Below are 14,038 nucleotides of genomic sequence, written 5' to 3'. Positions count from 1 at the left end.
CTGATCTGAATTGCAGGTGTGGGGGAGAGGGGGGATGCAGGAGGTGAGAATGGTGAGAGTGCTTGATTGGAGAGGTGTTCAGGATGGGTTGCAGGAGCTGTTAATGGTGTGAACGGTAGTTTGGAGAGGCATTCATGGCTGGTTGCAGGAGTTGTGAAGGGTGTGAATGTTTTTGTGGGGAGGCGTTCAGGGCAGGTGATGGGTGTTCTTTCAAACCTGCAGTAAAACTCATTCAGATCGTCTGCCAGTCGTTGATTCTCTACGGTGCTGGGGGGTGGTGTCTTGTAATGGTGTCTTGTAATTTTTGCTCCACTCTAACCTCTTGCTTGGACAACATTTTGCCCACTGTCATCCAGACCAGCACGGACCACCCCATCTGCCCAATGGCTGTCCGATGTTCTCCATGAACATCGCTGTAAACTCAGGGCTATAGAAAGGAAATGGCGCAAATCAACTCTACCGACCTCAGTGTGTATCAGTCCCTCCTCTCTTCCTTCTTTGCAAATGTCTTCACTGCTAAAACAACAAAATACCACAATAAAATTAACAGCTGTTCTGACTCTCGAACACTTTTCAAAACTTTCTCTTCTCTTCTCTGTCCTCCTTCCCCTCCACTTTCGTCAACTCTTACAGCAGGCTGGGGTAAGCCCACTGCTTAAGAAACCGTCTCTAAATCCAGCACTTTTATTCATTGCACAGACATTTGAGCACATTGTGTTCAACCAACTCTCTATGCTTGTACAGAACAACCTCCTGGACAGCAACTGAACTGGGTTCAAAAAAGTGGCCGCTCAACTGAGACTGTCCTGCTCTCGGTTACTGAAGCCCTGCAACTGGCATGAGCAGCTTCCAGATCCTCAGTACTCATCTTGCTGGATCTGTCTGTGTCACGATCATTAGCTGGAGTGCCCATAAACTCCAATAGAGGGCACTCCACTCAGGATTCTGGCATTTTTGTTTCCATTCCTCTTTTTCAAACTCCATTTCCCATCCTGCCTCATTCCTGGGACTGATTGCACACACACACACCTGCATCTAAGCACACACACACACACACACCTGCGACTAACACACAGAAACACATATAAGCAGCACAATCACTGTCAGACTGGGCGAAGTCTTGTTTAGTCCGGTATAGCATTTCCAAGGTTTTTCCCTGTGTTTGTTATTCACGTGTCTGATTTTGGATTGTATATACCACCTTTGATTCTCTGCCGCCTGCATCGACCTCTGCTTGTTACCGTTTCTGATTTTGGATATCCCATGACATACTTGAAGCTGTTCTCCGATCTCTCAGGAAGATGGGCATCTCTGGAACCGCACTCCTGTGGTTCAAGTCCTACCTCTTAGCCCAAAGAAGTTCAAATCACTTGCACAGACCTTTTCCTGGACTGTGCCCAGTTGCTGGAATGACGTCCCAATCTCAATTCGAACAGCTGAGTCTTTAGTCATTTTTCTTTTTCGCCAGGACTTGGACAACTAATACCTGCACTTACCTTTTCTTTTGTATTCTATAAAAAAAAAAATAATAATAATAAATGCTATGTGTACTGCGCTAGATTAACTGAGACTTGTCCTGGCACTTGTATACTGTTTTTGTTCTCTTGTTGGTCTGATTTCTTGTATTGTTCTCATTTGTAAGTTGCTTTGGACAAAAGCATCTGCTAAATGATTAAATGTAAATAAATAACACCTCCAGGTGTTTGCATTATCATGAGCACTGATAGTTAATCTGATCATGGTTGTATCTCTCTATTAACACGGTGTTAACTTTCACTTTTATGCTGATGATAGCTATATATTTCTTCACGGCCCTGAGAAACATACCAGTTTGAAAAATTTATGGAATGCATAGTCCATATAAAAACCTGGATGAGGAGTAATTTCTTACTGCTAAATTCTGAAAAAATACAAGTGTTAATTATAGGAACTAAAAACTCTGCATGTAATATCCTAGAATGTTGTCTAAGGGGCCGTTCACATATAGCGTCTTTTGCACGTGCAAGTTCGTTATTTCCAATGTAGGAAATAATGGGTGCGACGCGCCCGTATTTTCCAGGCGCGTCCACACCACATCAAGTTAAAAACATCTCAACTTTTCAGAATGCCGCAAGCGCACCGTGGGTCATGTGACAAGAACTAACTAATCAGTTTCATCCTTTCCCGTAACAACGTTGAAAACTCAGCCAAGATGGAGGAACAGCTGATCATAGCTGTATATGGATTGCCATTTTGAATTAAATTTAGTAGCAGAGCTACTGCGAGCGATTTTTAGTGCTGCAAATCCATTTATCCTTTAAACTCCTGCTAGTTCAAAATGCAGCAGCTAGAGTTCTAGAACACTGCACTGGCTACCTATCAAACATCGTATAGATTTAAAAATCTTGTATAATACTTATTAAGTTTTGGAACAAGCTCTTGTTACATTATAGTCCTCTGTGTCCGCTGGATTCTCAAAACTCAAATATCAAAATCAGCTGCGGGCGGCAGATCGATTTCCTATTTAGCTCCTAAACTCTGGAATAACCTACCTAATACTGTTCGGGAGGCAGACACACTCTTGCAGTTTAAATCTAGATTAAAGACCCATCTCTTTAACCTGGCTGACACATAACACACTAACACATTTCTAATATTCAAATCGATTAAAGGATTTTCAAGCTGCTTTAATTAGGAAAACCTGAACCAGGAACACTTCCCACAACACACAATTTACTTGCTACATCATAAGAAGAATGGCATCTACGCTAATATTAGTCTGTTTCTCTCTTATTCCAAGGTTCCCTTATCCACCAGATCCAGTCTGTATCCAGATCAGAGGGTCACTGCAGTCACCCGGATCCAGTACGTATCCAGACCAGATGGTGGATCAGCACCTAGAAAGGACCTTTACATCCCTGAAAGACAGCGGAGGCCATGACAACTAGATGAGCCCCAAAGACAGATCCACAGTCAAGACCTTGTCTCCTAGACGGCATCGGGACAGAACCAAAGGGAACAGATTATTCTTCTGCACAATCTGACTTTGCTGCAGCCTGCAAAAGAACTGCTGGTTTCGTCTGGCCAGAGGTGAACTGGATCCCCGACTAAGCCTGGTTTCTCCCAAGGTTTTTTCTCCACTCCGTCACAGATGGAGTTTTGGTTCCTTGCCGTTGTTGCCTCCAGCTTGCATAGTTGGGGACACTTCATTTCCAGTGATATCGTCGACTTAATTGCACAGATAATATTTAAACTGAACTGAGCTGGATGATGACATCACTGAATTCAATGATGAACTGCCTTTTTGCATTATTGACACACTATTTTCCTATTCAATGCTATTCGGTGGCTTTATCGCAATCTGTATTGCTAAAAGCACTATATAAATAAAGGTAAGCACCTGAAAACAATCTAACTCCCAAAGGGGATATCCATAGAAGACCCCTGATTACACTTCACAAGCACTAGATTGCTCAAAGACAGCAACACCCGAGATTGCCAGCAAGACCACCTGTCCTCCATTGTCCACAGCTTTCCCCCATTTACTTTAATAAAAGGCTTGTCCATGGTAAAAGTAACTGCTGTTTTGTGTTTTCCTCCCTATGCCATCCACTACACTAAGAATATAGGAGTAAAGCCTACCCAGAGCACTATACAGGCTTCCAGGTGCATTTGATTAGGGATAAAGCTAGATGCTGACTGACAGGGTTCCTCCAGGCCCATTTTTGCTCTACTATTTGAAATGTTGATAACCACAAGCTGCTCATTTACTTTTTTGCCAAAGTCCATTTTTATTTACCTTTGGTGCTGGTGCTAGTGTTAATTTTGGACGTTGGCTATACATGTTTAAAAACTTTTTGGAGCTGTGCTACAGTGGATAGCACTATTCGGGTTTGTGCAATGGGTAGTGCAATGGGTTTAAGTTCAGCTTATAAATATATAGTTCTTAGCTCTATAAATATATAAAGAAAAACCTTACCTGAAGGGAGTTCCTTTAATGTCTGTGTAGTAGTAGTCATTGTGTAGAACAAGCACACGCTTCTAAAACATTCATAAACAAACATACAAGCAACATAAGAGAATGATAAACCTATTGATAAATCTATTACTTGTGTTTGTTTGTGTGTGTAGATGAAGTTTCTTGCCCCTTTATCCACAGTCTTCTTTACTTTCATAGAGAAGCTTCCTGTCTGTCTGTTCACCATGGCATTACGCAACTGGAGGAATAAAAAAGAAGAAAAAGATTATCAAACTGAGAAATCTACATTGGTGAAGTTTACAAATGCAAAACTCAATGTTAGGGTGTTGCTAGCTGATTCTTAGGGTTGTTATGTAAGTAATATGGGTATTAGATACTAGAACCCCTTAGAAGTCTCTATGACATTCTGGGCCCGTATTCATAAAGATTTTAAAAATCCTCTCAGAAAACTCTTAATTAAGCTTAAAAACTTTTACGTAAAAGTCTTAGCTTAAGAGCGATTCAGGACCGATCTGAGAGCAACTCTGAGTAAGGAAAAGACAAAAACTTTCATCTTAGTGAGGAGGCGGGGGTTGACCCTGTTGCTATGTATGACACAATCTTTTGAAGACTGTGATTGGTTGGTTGTCCAAGAAGGAAAAAAATTGTGATTTTAAGTATAGGGTCTATACTAATTCTCACTTTGAATTTACATGAGTAATTTTTCCTATTTGAACTTTCTCTCTCACACACAAACACACACACACATTATATGTATATAAATCCTTTTTTTTTTTACCATGCTTGTAATTTCCTATAAGGTATTTGATTGGGTTAGAATGATAAAAATTGTTCCACTCTTTCCATTTAGAGTGATTGCTGTCCTATTTAAGTGGCGGTTTGAATGTTGGTTTTAATGAATCAAACATGGAATCAAAACCAAGAAGGGCGAGAAAGCCTCTTAAAAGTCCTCGTCTGTGCTCCTAACAAGTTTGACCTTAAGACCTCTTTTAAGGGTTAAGATGCTTTCTGAATTACTTTTTTCTTTACAAGGATTTTTTCTTTAATTTTAAGAGTAAACGCCCACATTTCTAAGAATTTTCTTAGAATTTTGTCACTAAGGAGCTACTTTTTGCATTAAGATTCTTTATGAATACGGGCCCTGGGCCCGTATCCCTAAAGATTCTGAGAATCCTCTCAGAGAGCTCCTAACTTAACCTAAAAATTCTTTGCCAGGAGTTTTAGCTTAGAAGTGATTCCAGAACATTCTCAGTGAACTCTGAGCAAGGAATGGATGGAAAATCCTATCTTAGTGAGGAGGTGTGGTTGACCCCGTTGCTAGGTATGAGTCATCATTTCAAAAGCCATGATTGGTTGATCCTACAAGTTTGATGAAAATGTACTCTTGGTGATAATGAGCAAAGGATGTACCCTCAAATCAATAAACATAATTATACACTCTAATCTTATGCAGACTGTAATTGTAAATAATATTTCACATTCAAGAAAATATTTGGAAAATGAATAGTAAGCTGTAGGGGTTATAGCCTAACATTAGAATCTAAAATATGTGAAAACTTAAGCTCATTACACCCTGTTCAAATAATGATTTGTGTCTTATTTGCTCATATTAATATCCTAGCTGGCATATTTTGTACTTTCACTCCCATATGGACCCCATTGAAAACAAGATGGCCTATCTCAAGGGGCTGTCCTTAATGGAGTAGAAATTACAACGTTATAACTCAGTGTGGTCTTAACGAGGGTAACACGGCTCAGCATTTATCAATGTCTGTGATTGCTGGCTGGTCTATTTATGAAGGCTTGTTAACAAATATCCTACAAACACAGAAAATGGAGAAAAAAAGGAATCGCAAGCCAAACTGGACTGAGGAGCAAGGTTTGTTGCTGGCCCAGTTGGTGAAGTAATTGCATCTCTAAGGAGATCCACCACAAACATGATTCCTGTACGATCCAATCTGTAGCGTCTCAATAATTCCCTGTCATCCAGTGTTTGCAGGACATCTCTCCTGCCTCCTCTGTTGGTCATTTTGTGCAGCAGCTTAGGAGAACTCCTAAGCCACTAAAAGTCCTCTTCCCTGCTCTTAGCAGATCTCGCCTTAGGAGCCCTTTTAAGCGCTAGGAATCTTGAGGAATAGCTTTTATATTAACTGGGATTTTCTTATCAATTTTAGGGGCAATTCTAAGAAAACGTTATGACTCTGAGAATTTTCTTAGAATTTGGCCGCTAGGAGACACTTTTTTGCACAAAAATACTTTAGGGATACGGGCCCTGATCTCCAGACAGCATTATTCACTTTTAACTGTCCCTATCTTTGCTTTTATTAAATATTTTTGTTTGTTTACGTTTTTATTTTATTTTACTGTTTGCTTCACGATAAGAGGAATAAGACATAATTCACCCCAAAAAGATGTAATGTGGATTATCTCAGGATTTGAGATTTGGATTTCCTCAGAAAAAAAGAATGAAGTGCTTTATTCAGCAGAGATCATAAACATGAGTAAGTGTCTTTTTATTTATTAATATACTTGTACTAGTTTTAACATAATGTGTAAAGGTTATTTTTTTCTTGTTAATTTGGTCAGTATGTAATTTGGTCAGTATGTGTGCATCAGTCCAAAATAAGTTAAATAAAAAGCACCCATCCTTAAAAATAGTGTTCACACAGCTCCAGGGGGTGAACAAAGTCCTCCTATAGTGAATCAATGCGTTGTTGTAAGAAAAGAACCATATACTGTATAAAATGTTATAATCAATTAATCTAGCTTGCGTTCACTGTTGTACAAGGAAGCAGATCGGGCAGGATTAATGCAGAAGTATAGGGGAGAGATTAAAACAACAGTGGCTAATAAGAAGTACAAAATTAGGATTTGTAAAGAAGAATGTCAGAGGATTTGATATAAGCTAGGGCTTGCATAGACTAGTCAAGTAGTCGAGTGATTGACTACTTCAACCACTATCGGCGCTGTCGGAAACAATCGACTACTCTAGCATGCATTAACCATAATGCGTACAAAGTGTTCGCAAGAACGATGTGAATTTTAGGATTACAATATTGTGAATAGCTGTTACTTTCTATGACTTATCTATGTTGCATGTAAAATTAAAATGTGTAATTAGGGTTGTGCCTGAAGCCAAATTCCTTATTCCGCATGGCACGGAAAATGGCTTCAAAAATGAATAACAGAAAATGAATAATTTTGCCTGAATACTCGGCAGAAGCTGGCACAGTCCGGAGTTTGCTAGATAACAGTTGAGCCAGGGAATCAGCGCATACACGAGTGTGAAGTGAATTAATATAAACTTTATGAGTGAAAAGAACGCAAATCAAACACAGCATTGCTGTTGTCTCTCCGTGCATCTCTCAGAAATCAGAGCTTGGCAAGGATAATATCACCTTTAATAATAAATCATAGCCGTTCTATTGTATACATTTAAAAAGCAATGCTTTGAACCTTCGATATGATATGAATGAATGGATTAAGCACGGCGCTCACAAATCAAACAGCCGCGTTGCACGTCAGTCTCTCAAAAACCAGCAGCAGGCTAATAATCAACTTAGATATGGATACATTTTCTATTTGTCCTACATTGTGACGAGTGGGGCGGGGCCGAGGGGCGTGGGAACGAGGAGTGAGGCCGGCGGAATGATTGGGAAATCGAGTCCCACGGAGGAGATGGAAGGATATAAAACTGGAGCGACGACAGTGAAGGACGAGAGAGGACCAGGCCTGGGCTTTTAGTTGTGTTTGCTTTTTATTTGTGCGCATCAGTTGTCCGTGAGGGGCTGACGGGCTGTTTTGTATTTATTTTTGAATTATTAAAGTTTCAGTTGATTGTCCGCCGGTTCCTGCCTCCTTCCGGATGAAATTGGAGATTTTATCATTACATACATGTTTGCATCTTTATCTTTTCCTGGTTTGCGCAGCACATGCACATTTGTTTAGTGAAGCTCACTAAATATTAAGACTTGTTTAAAGAGTGAATGTAATGAATGTGCGCATTGAATTGATTCAGTCAGGTTCAAATGATCACTAAACGTTTGTAGTGACATCTCTCTGCTTGCATGATAAATATTATTTTAGAAATGAATAATTCTTTTAGTTTAACAAGGCATAATTGTTCAGTGATAACTATGAAAAAAAAAGATAGCCATAATGATCTTTTCAAGTACTGTAAGACGTTGTATCCGAATGCAGATACGAAAAATGTTGTTACTGTTACAGACACAAATACAAATACTGTCTGTTTCAGGAAAAATTGTATATGTAATGTCATAATAGTTTTGACAATGTATATATGTTATTGTTGCATAAAGCTATGAATTAATAAGTGTTTATTGATAAAAAAAATAATAAAAATGTCTTTTCATTTACAGTAGCATGAACCACGAGTAGTTGAGTAACACCAATGATGGCTTGAGGGTGAGTAATTTATAGGCAAATTTTCATTTTTGGGTGAACTTACCCTTTAAATGTCATAATGCGGCCTGTCATAACATAGCTCATACACTTTACTGGCTGAATAACTGGCACAAAGATGACGCAAAAGCTCAGTCTGCAGGAAGAGAAGGAGGCGGTAAAGAAGAGGTGAGAAACAGCGCTCTTTTTGGTAAAACATGATTTTGAAGACTTCATTAAGTTTTGTTTTATAGAAAACTTTTTTTTTTAAAGATTTTCGTTTTGTAAAAATTGTATCTTGATCAATGTTTTATCAATCAATTGCCCGTATTTAATAAATAAGAAGCAAATATAAAGAAGACAATGTAATGAGGCGCCAACACGATCACTTGCATTGCTTGTGAACTGGAGGGCACCGAAACTCAGCTTGTGCATCACAGATTTGAGAAATATAGGCTATATATTACAGAAAGCTTGAAATGTCTATTTAAAAAGAAAATATTCAAACCAAAATAAATAGGCTACTCTCTGATTATGGAATAGAAAAAGAAATTCAGAGCTCTGATCAGAACCTCACTGTCTGCTGACCTTGCAGAAACATCAAAATAGACATAGCCAGACTAGACTATTTCAGTACAAATTATGAGCTTTTTTATGAGCGATTTTTTATAATCCTTGACAAAATGATAATATATTAAGTTTTTTTTGTTGTTATTTTTTGTTTGTTTGTTTGTTTGTTTTTTGCCTAGTTCCTACATCTGTGGCCCCATGATGCTACGATGAGCATTTACTGCTTTTAAAAAATGCGGGTCAGGAAGCGGGTTGAATACAATATTTACTTTTTCTTTTTTTGGTGTCTGAGTTGTGGGCGGGTTAGTTGAAAACGTTGGTCGGGTGCGAGTTATTAATATAGTGACCCGAGCATAACCGGTGGGTATCAATTCACACTTCTTTTTGGGGGCAGGCTTTGCCCCTGCCTTCATCTTTCAGGCAGGATCAGCCAAATCTGCATCCCCAGGATTTGGACAAGGGATGGGGCCTATGCCAAATAACATTTATACAACTATACATTAGTAATTGTAACATCAACATCTGTAATACTTTACGGAATAAATACCTGTAAATATCAGGCTTCATAAGAGAGAGTGGAAGTAAGAGAGATCTGAGCCTGTGGCTGTTCTATATGCTAACATTAATGTCTTGAACTTGATGTGAGCCACAACCGATAGCCAGTGCAAGGAGATAAAGAAAGGTGTGACATTGGTCTTTTTGGGCTTGTTGAAGACCAGTCATGCTGCTGCATTCTGAATCATTGGTAGAGGTTTGACTGCGCATCATGGAAGAGCACTGCAGTAGTCCAGTCTATAAATTACAAGGTCCTGGACAAAAAGTTGTGCAGCATGCTGCATTACGAAGGGACCTGTCGTTCTGGTATTTTGAAATGCAAACCTGCAAGATCTAGTGTTTTTTGCAATGTGATTTTTGAAAGTCATCTGGTCTTCAAAGATAACACCAACATTATTTTCCAAACATGATGGGGTAATTGTCGATGGATCTAGCTGGATGTTGACATCATGCTGCAGTGTTGGAGTGGCAGGGAAGACAAGGAGCTCAGTCTTTGCCAGGTTGAGTTGTTGGTGATTTTTTATCTATGACAAGATGTCCACCAGGCAGTCGGAGATCCATGTAGCTACTGTGGGATCATTTGGTTGAAATGAAAGATAGAGCTGTGTGTCATCAGCATAGCAATGGTAGAATAAACAATGTGCCTGTATGATGGGTCCCAGGGATGTAGTGTATATAGAGAAGAGTAGGGGTACAAGAACTGATCCCTGATGAACCCCAGTGAGCAGAGGATGTGCTTTGGAAACCTCCCCTCCCTAGGCCACCCTGAAAGACCTACCTGAGAGATAAGATTCAATGCAGCAAAGTTAAATCTCTCTGATGCCCAGTGATGGGGATCTGATTATTCACAGTGTTAAAACAGCTGATGGATACAGCAGAATGAGAACTGATGATTTGGAATCAGCTTTCAAAATCTGCAAGACTTCAGTGACTGACAGTAATGCAGTGTCAGTTGAATGACCACTTCTGAAACCTCACTGGTTAGCGTACAGTCTGGAAGGAGATACAGGTCTGTAGCTATCTACAAGTGAAGTGATTAATGTAGGTTTTTTGAGCAGTGGATATAGCCTGCCCTGTTTAAATGCAGTAGGGAAAATGTTTGTAGTGTTGCTGTAGAAGAGAAATTACGATACTTCTGCCTCAGTGAGGGGGCAGAAGGAGGAGAGGGAAGTTTTAGCAGTGTATGTGGTTGGTTTGAGTTCCCGTGAGTGTGGAGTTGAGAACTGACTGCTGATAGTATTAGTTTTGTCTGTGAATAATGTAGCAAAATCATCAGCTATTAAAGAGATGCAAGGATGTGATACAGGGGGATAGAGGAGAGAATTAAATATATTTAAGAGATTTTGTGTGTCTGGAGCGTTGTTGATCTTGTTGTGGAAAATTATTATTTGTAAGAATGGATATTAGCAGAGAAAGATGACAGCAAAAACTGATACAGAAGACCGATGCAGGATGAAAGCAAATGCTAATGAATACAATTCAGGTCTTGATGACATAATTCACATCCTGTAGTCCTGTAGTCTTGAGAACATAATTGCAGTGCACTTTAAACCAGGAAGGATTTTGACTTTCTTATTATCAAAGTTTCATTATTCACCCACTGTGTCTGTCATTTGCTCCTCCCACCACAGTTTATTAACAAAATGGAACAAAACAAACACTGGTAAACAAGGAAACCAAAAACAAAGAGCTTCTACAGAGAAGCACAATGACTGACACTGAGCAAGGGAAACACAGTGGTATAAATACACAAGATAATAAGGCTAACAAAGAAAGGGCTATTGAATCACTATGATGGGTAATTAGCATAATTATAGCAACAAACAGGGTAGCACAGCGCCCTGAACAAGTAAACACATGCCTTGTCCAAATACCATGCGTGACAGGAGTTGCGTAAGACTGCACCAGGTCTTAAGAAACCAAAGCGCAGTGCCCTTAACGCACAATAAAATACACACTTGAATACCGCTCCGGAGCGCTATTGCATTATAATAGATTTTTGTCATGCATCATTTTTGGGAATAAATTGTGATATTTTTGCAGAGATCTCGCAAGAGGTCAGGGAAACCTTTTTAATGTAATTTATATAATGATATTATAATTAGATATAATTAAATAGAATTTGGTAGAAAAACAGTGTTTCACATTTTATTGGTGCAAAGATGAGTAGTAGTGATACTTATTTTTATACAACAGTTGCAACTGCCTATCATCCCTTAATTAGAAGCACCACAAATTAAATTGTGTCATGTTATGGGACTACTGAACAGATATTTTAAAATTGATTTTAAAATGCAAAGCATTTAAAATTAAAATAAATCTATACAAACAATTGCATTATTACAATACTTAGTGTGTCCCATCAGGTAATTAAAAGTTCTGCACTTGTGGTCTCCATCTTCATTTGGGCACTTGGGCCAAATAGAGGAAATACGTCATAAGCGGTCAAGTGCAAAGACTGCAAGTGTGGGTATTTAGACAAGAGGACAGAAACATATGGAAATAGAAAACACTTCAAAACAAGAGTCCATAAACACAAAACCAAGACAGAGGAACACAGACAGACAGACAGACAACAGTATTTGTTAAATGTATTTTTTTTAAAAATAGCTTAAAGAATTGTATACATATATGTGTTATTATTATTATTTTTTGAAAGTGATTTAAATGGTCTTTATTGTAGTTATAGTTTTGTGCAACTCTATAATGTACCAGCACAGCCCAAAATTCTAAGCTCCTATATATATATATATATATATATATATATATATATATATATATATATATATATATATATATATATATATATAGCTAAGGTAGCAAGTGGAGTTAGCACAGAGGACTTAATAAAGCTCTGGCTCTGTATTATGATTAACAGATTTTAATAAACATATTTACACTAGGACTTTGATTTAAACTGCTTATAACTATAAAAAACAACATTTTACCTCATCCTCATTGTCTTCCCACTCAACCTCAGACAGATCCACACTGCTGTAGCTGGATTTTGTCCTCTTTTTCCCTTCTTCATACTGGAAAACACAATCCATGGAAACACCAATGATATTATTTAACATGGGACTACATTATGTGCATTAGAGTGAAACTGTAGTAAACAATTATTATCATCACAATATTCTTTCATCCCTAGTGTTCCTTCTGCAGGACATTAACAAAACATTTTTTTTTCTTTATGTCAATACATTGTGTATGACTGTAATTAATGTTTGTCCCACAGATATCATATTATCTAAGCGGTTACTCCTTTCATAACAGAACACAGAACACCAGAGTCGCTGATTTTTTTTTTTTTTTTTGCAACAGATATAGACTGCCCTCCAGTGGCAGAATGAAAGTAATGGAAGAAACCAGCTGCTTATCTTTTAAAATATGAGATAACAAAAGAGTGTGCATTTCTTTTGCATTGTGTAGATTGAATATGGGAGTGTGTGTATATATATACAGGGACATCAGCAGTACCCTGGACTCCAGTAAATCTCTCATATTTACTCTATACATATTAATATATATAAAACTTGTGATGGTGTTGACCGTTTTCATTGCCCTCTTGCACAGATCCTGTTTATCCTGAGCACTTTCCCTGTTTGACTGTTTCACAGCTTTGTTTATCGACATCAGTTCACACAACAGCGAGATCATGAAGGAGGTTTTGATTCTTATGCCTGTTGATGTAAGTGGAGTGTGTTCCCATCTCATCAACTGTCAAACACTCATAACGGTTGATCAGAAGCCGCATGCAGCTGTCGGCTCACAGCACAATGACTCTAATGAGATGCATTCTCCCATCAGCCTCAGCATGAGCTGGAGGACTGCTTCTTCGCTATTATCATCAAAAGCAATACATTACCAGAGGCTGCAAGTCTGGATGAGTGAGTATGTATCCATTATTGGTGATGGCGAAGGCATAACCATGGATTCCCAGCTGTGAACACACACACACACACACCACAAGCAGCAATCAAATTCAGAGATACTGTCACATTTTCAAATACCTCGTCTTTAAGTGCTTCACCAGTCTATAAGCTAGAGTAATGCTAAAAGTTTACTAAATGAACACTTAACAAATGTACACATTTAATTTGTTCAGTAAAGTGGACCATAAATGTTGAGCACATATTCAGCATTATTTATTTATTTATTTTTAAATACAGGAGTTTGACTAGCACGTCAGAAAATAGCTAACTGGAGACTTTGCAAATATTGCCGAAGTGTGAACTGACTTTCTTTGAGATTTTGCTCAAATTATTATTATTTTTTTTTTTTATAAAGATATAATCACATCACAAAATGATATTTAAACTCAAATGAAATAATTGCATATAATGTGAAACACAATCAATACTTAAGCTGTCAGCTGCAATGTTGCAGAAATAGAAGCCATTTCAAAAATAGAAACATCTGTCGCTCATTGTGTATCATCATCAAATCTGGTTTAGGACAGTGTGAGAATGTTCCTCTCCCTAATACCACCTCCTCCCTCTGACTAGTGTGTTGAGATATGCTGTTGCTTCCTATTAGAATTATTGTGTCACA

General features: G+C 38.3%; 1 protein-coding gene across 1 annotated transcript in view; it reads right to left on the bottom strand.

Annotated features, from left to right (window-relative positions):
* cacna2d3a (calcium channel, voltage-dependent, alpha 2/delta subunit 3a) overlaps positions 1 to 14,038 on the bottom strand; it is a 164,227-nt gene that overhangs the window by 54,903 nt on the left and 95,286 nt on the right. The window contains exons 16-19 of the mRNA XM_052562888.1: positions 13,353 to 13,427; positions 12,433 to 12,516; positions 4,125 to 4,196; positions 3,959 to 4,020 (exon numbers count right to left, since the gene is read on the bottom strand). Coding sequence (XP_052418848.1) covers positions 3,959 to 4,020; positions 4,125 to 4,196; positions 12,433 to 12,516; positions 13,353 to 13,427 — 293 coding nt within the window. The remainder of the gene's footprint in view (positions 1 to 3,958; positions 4,021 to 4,124; positions 4,197 to 12,432; positions 12,517 to 13,352; positions 13,428 to 14,038) is intronic.

The sequence above is a fragment of the Carassius gibelio genome, chromosome B8 (assembly GCF_023724105.1).
Source record: "Carassius gibelio isolate Cgi1373 ecotype wild population from Czech Republic chromosome B8, carGib1.2-hapl.c, whole genome shotgun sequence".
NCBI lineage: Eukaryota > Metazoa > Chordata > Actinopteri > Cypriniformes > Cyprinidae > Carassius > Carassius gibelio.
This window is presented reverse-complemented; position numbering and strand designations above follow the sequence as displayed.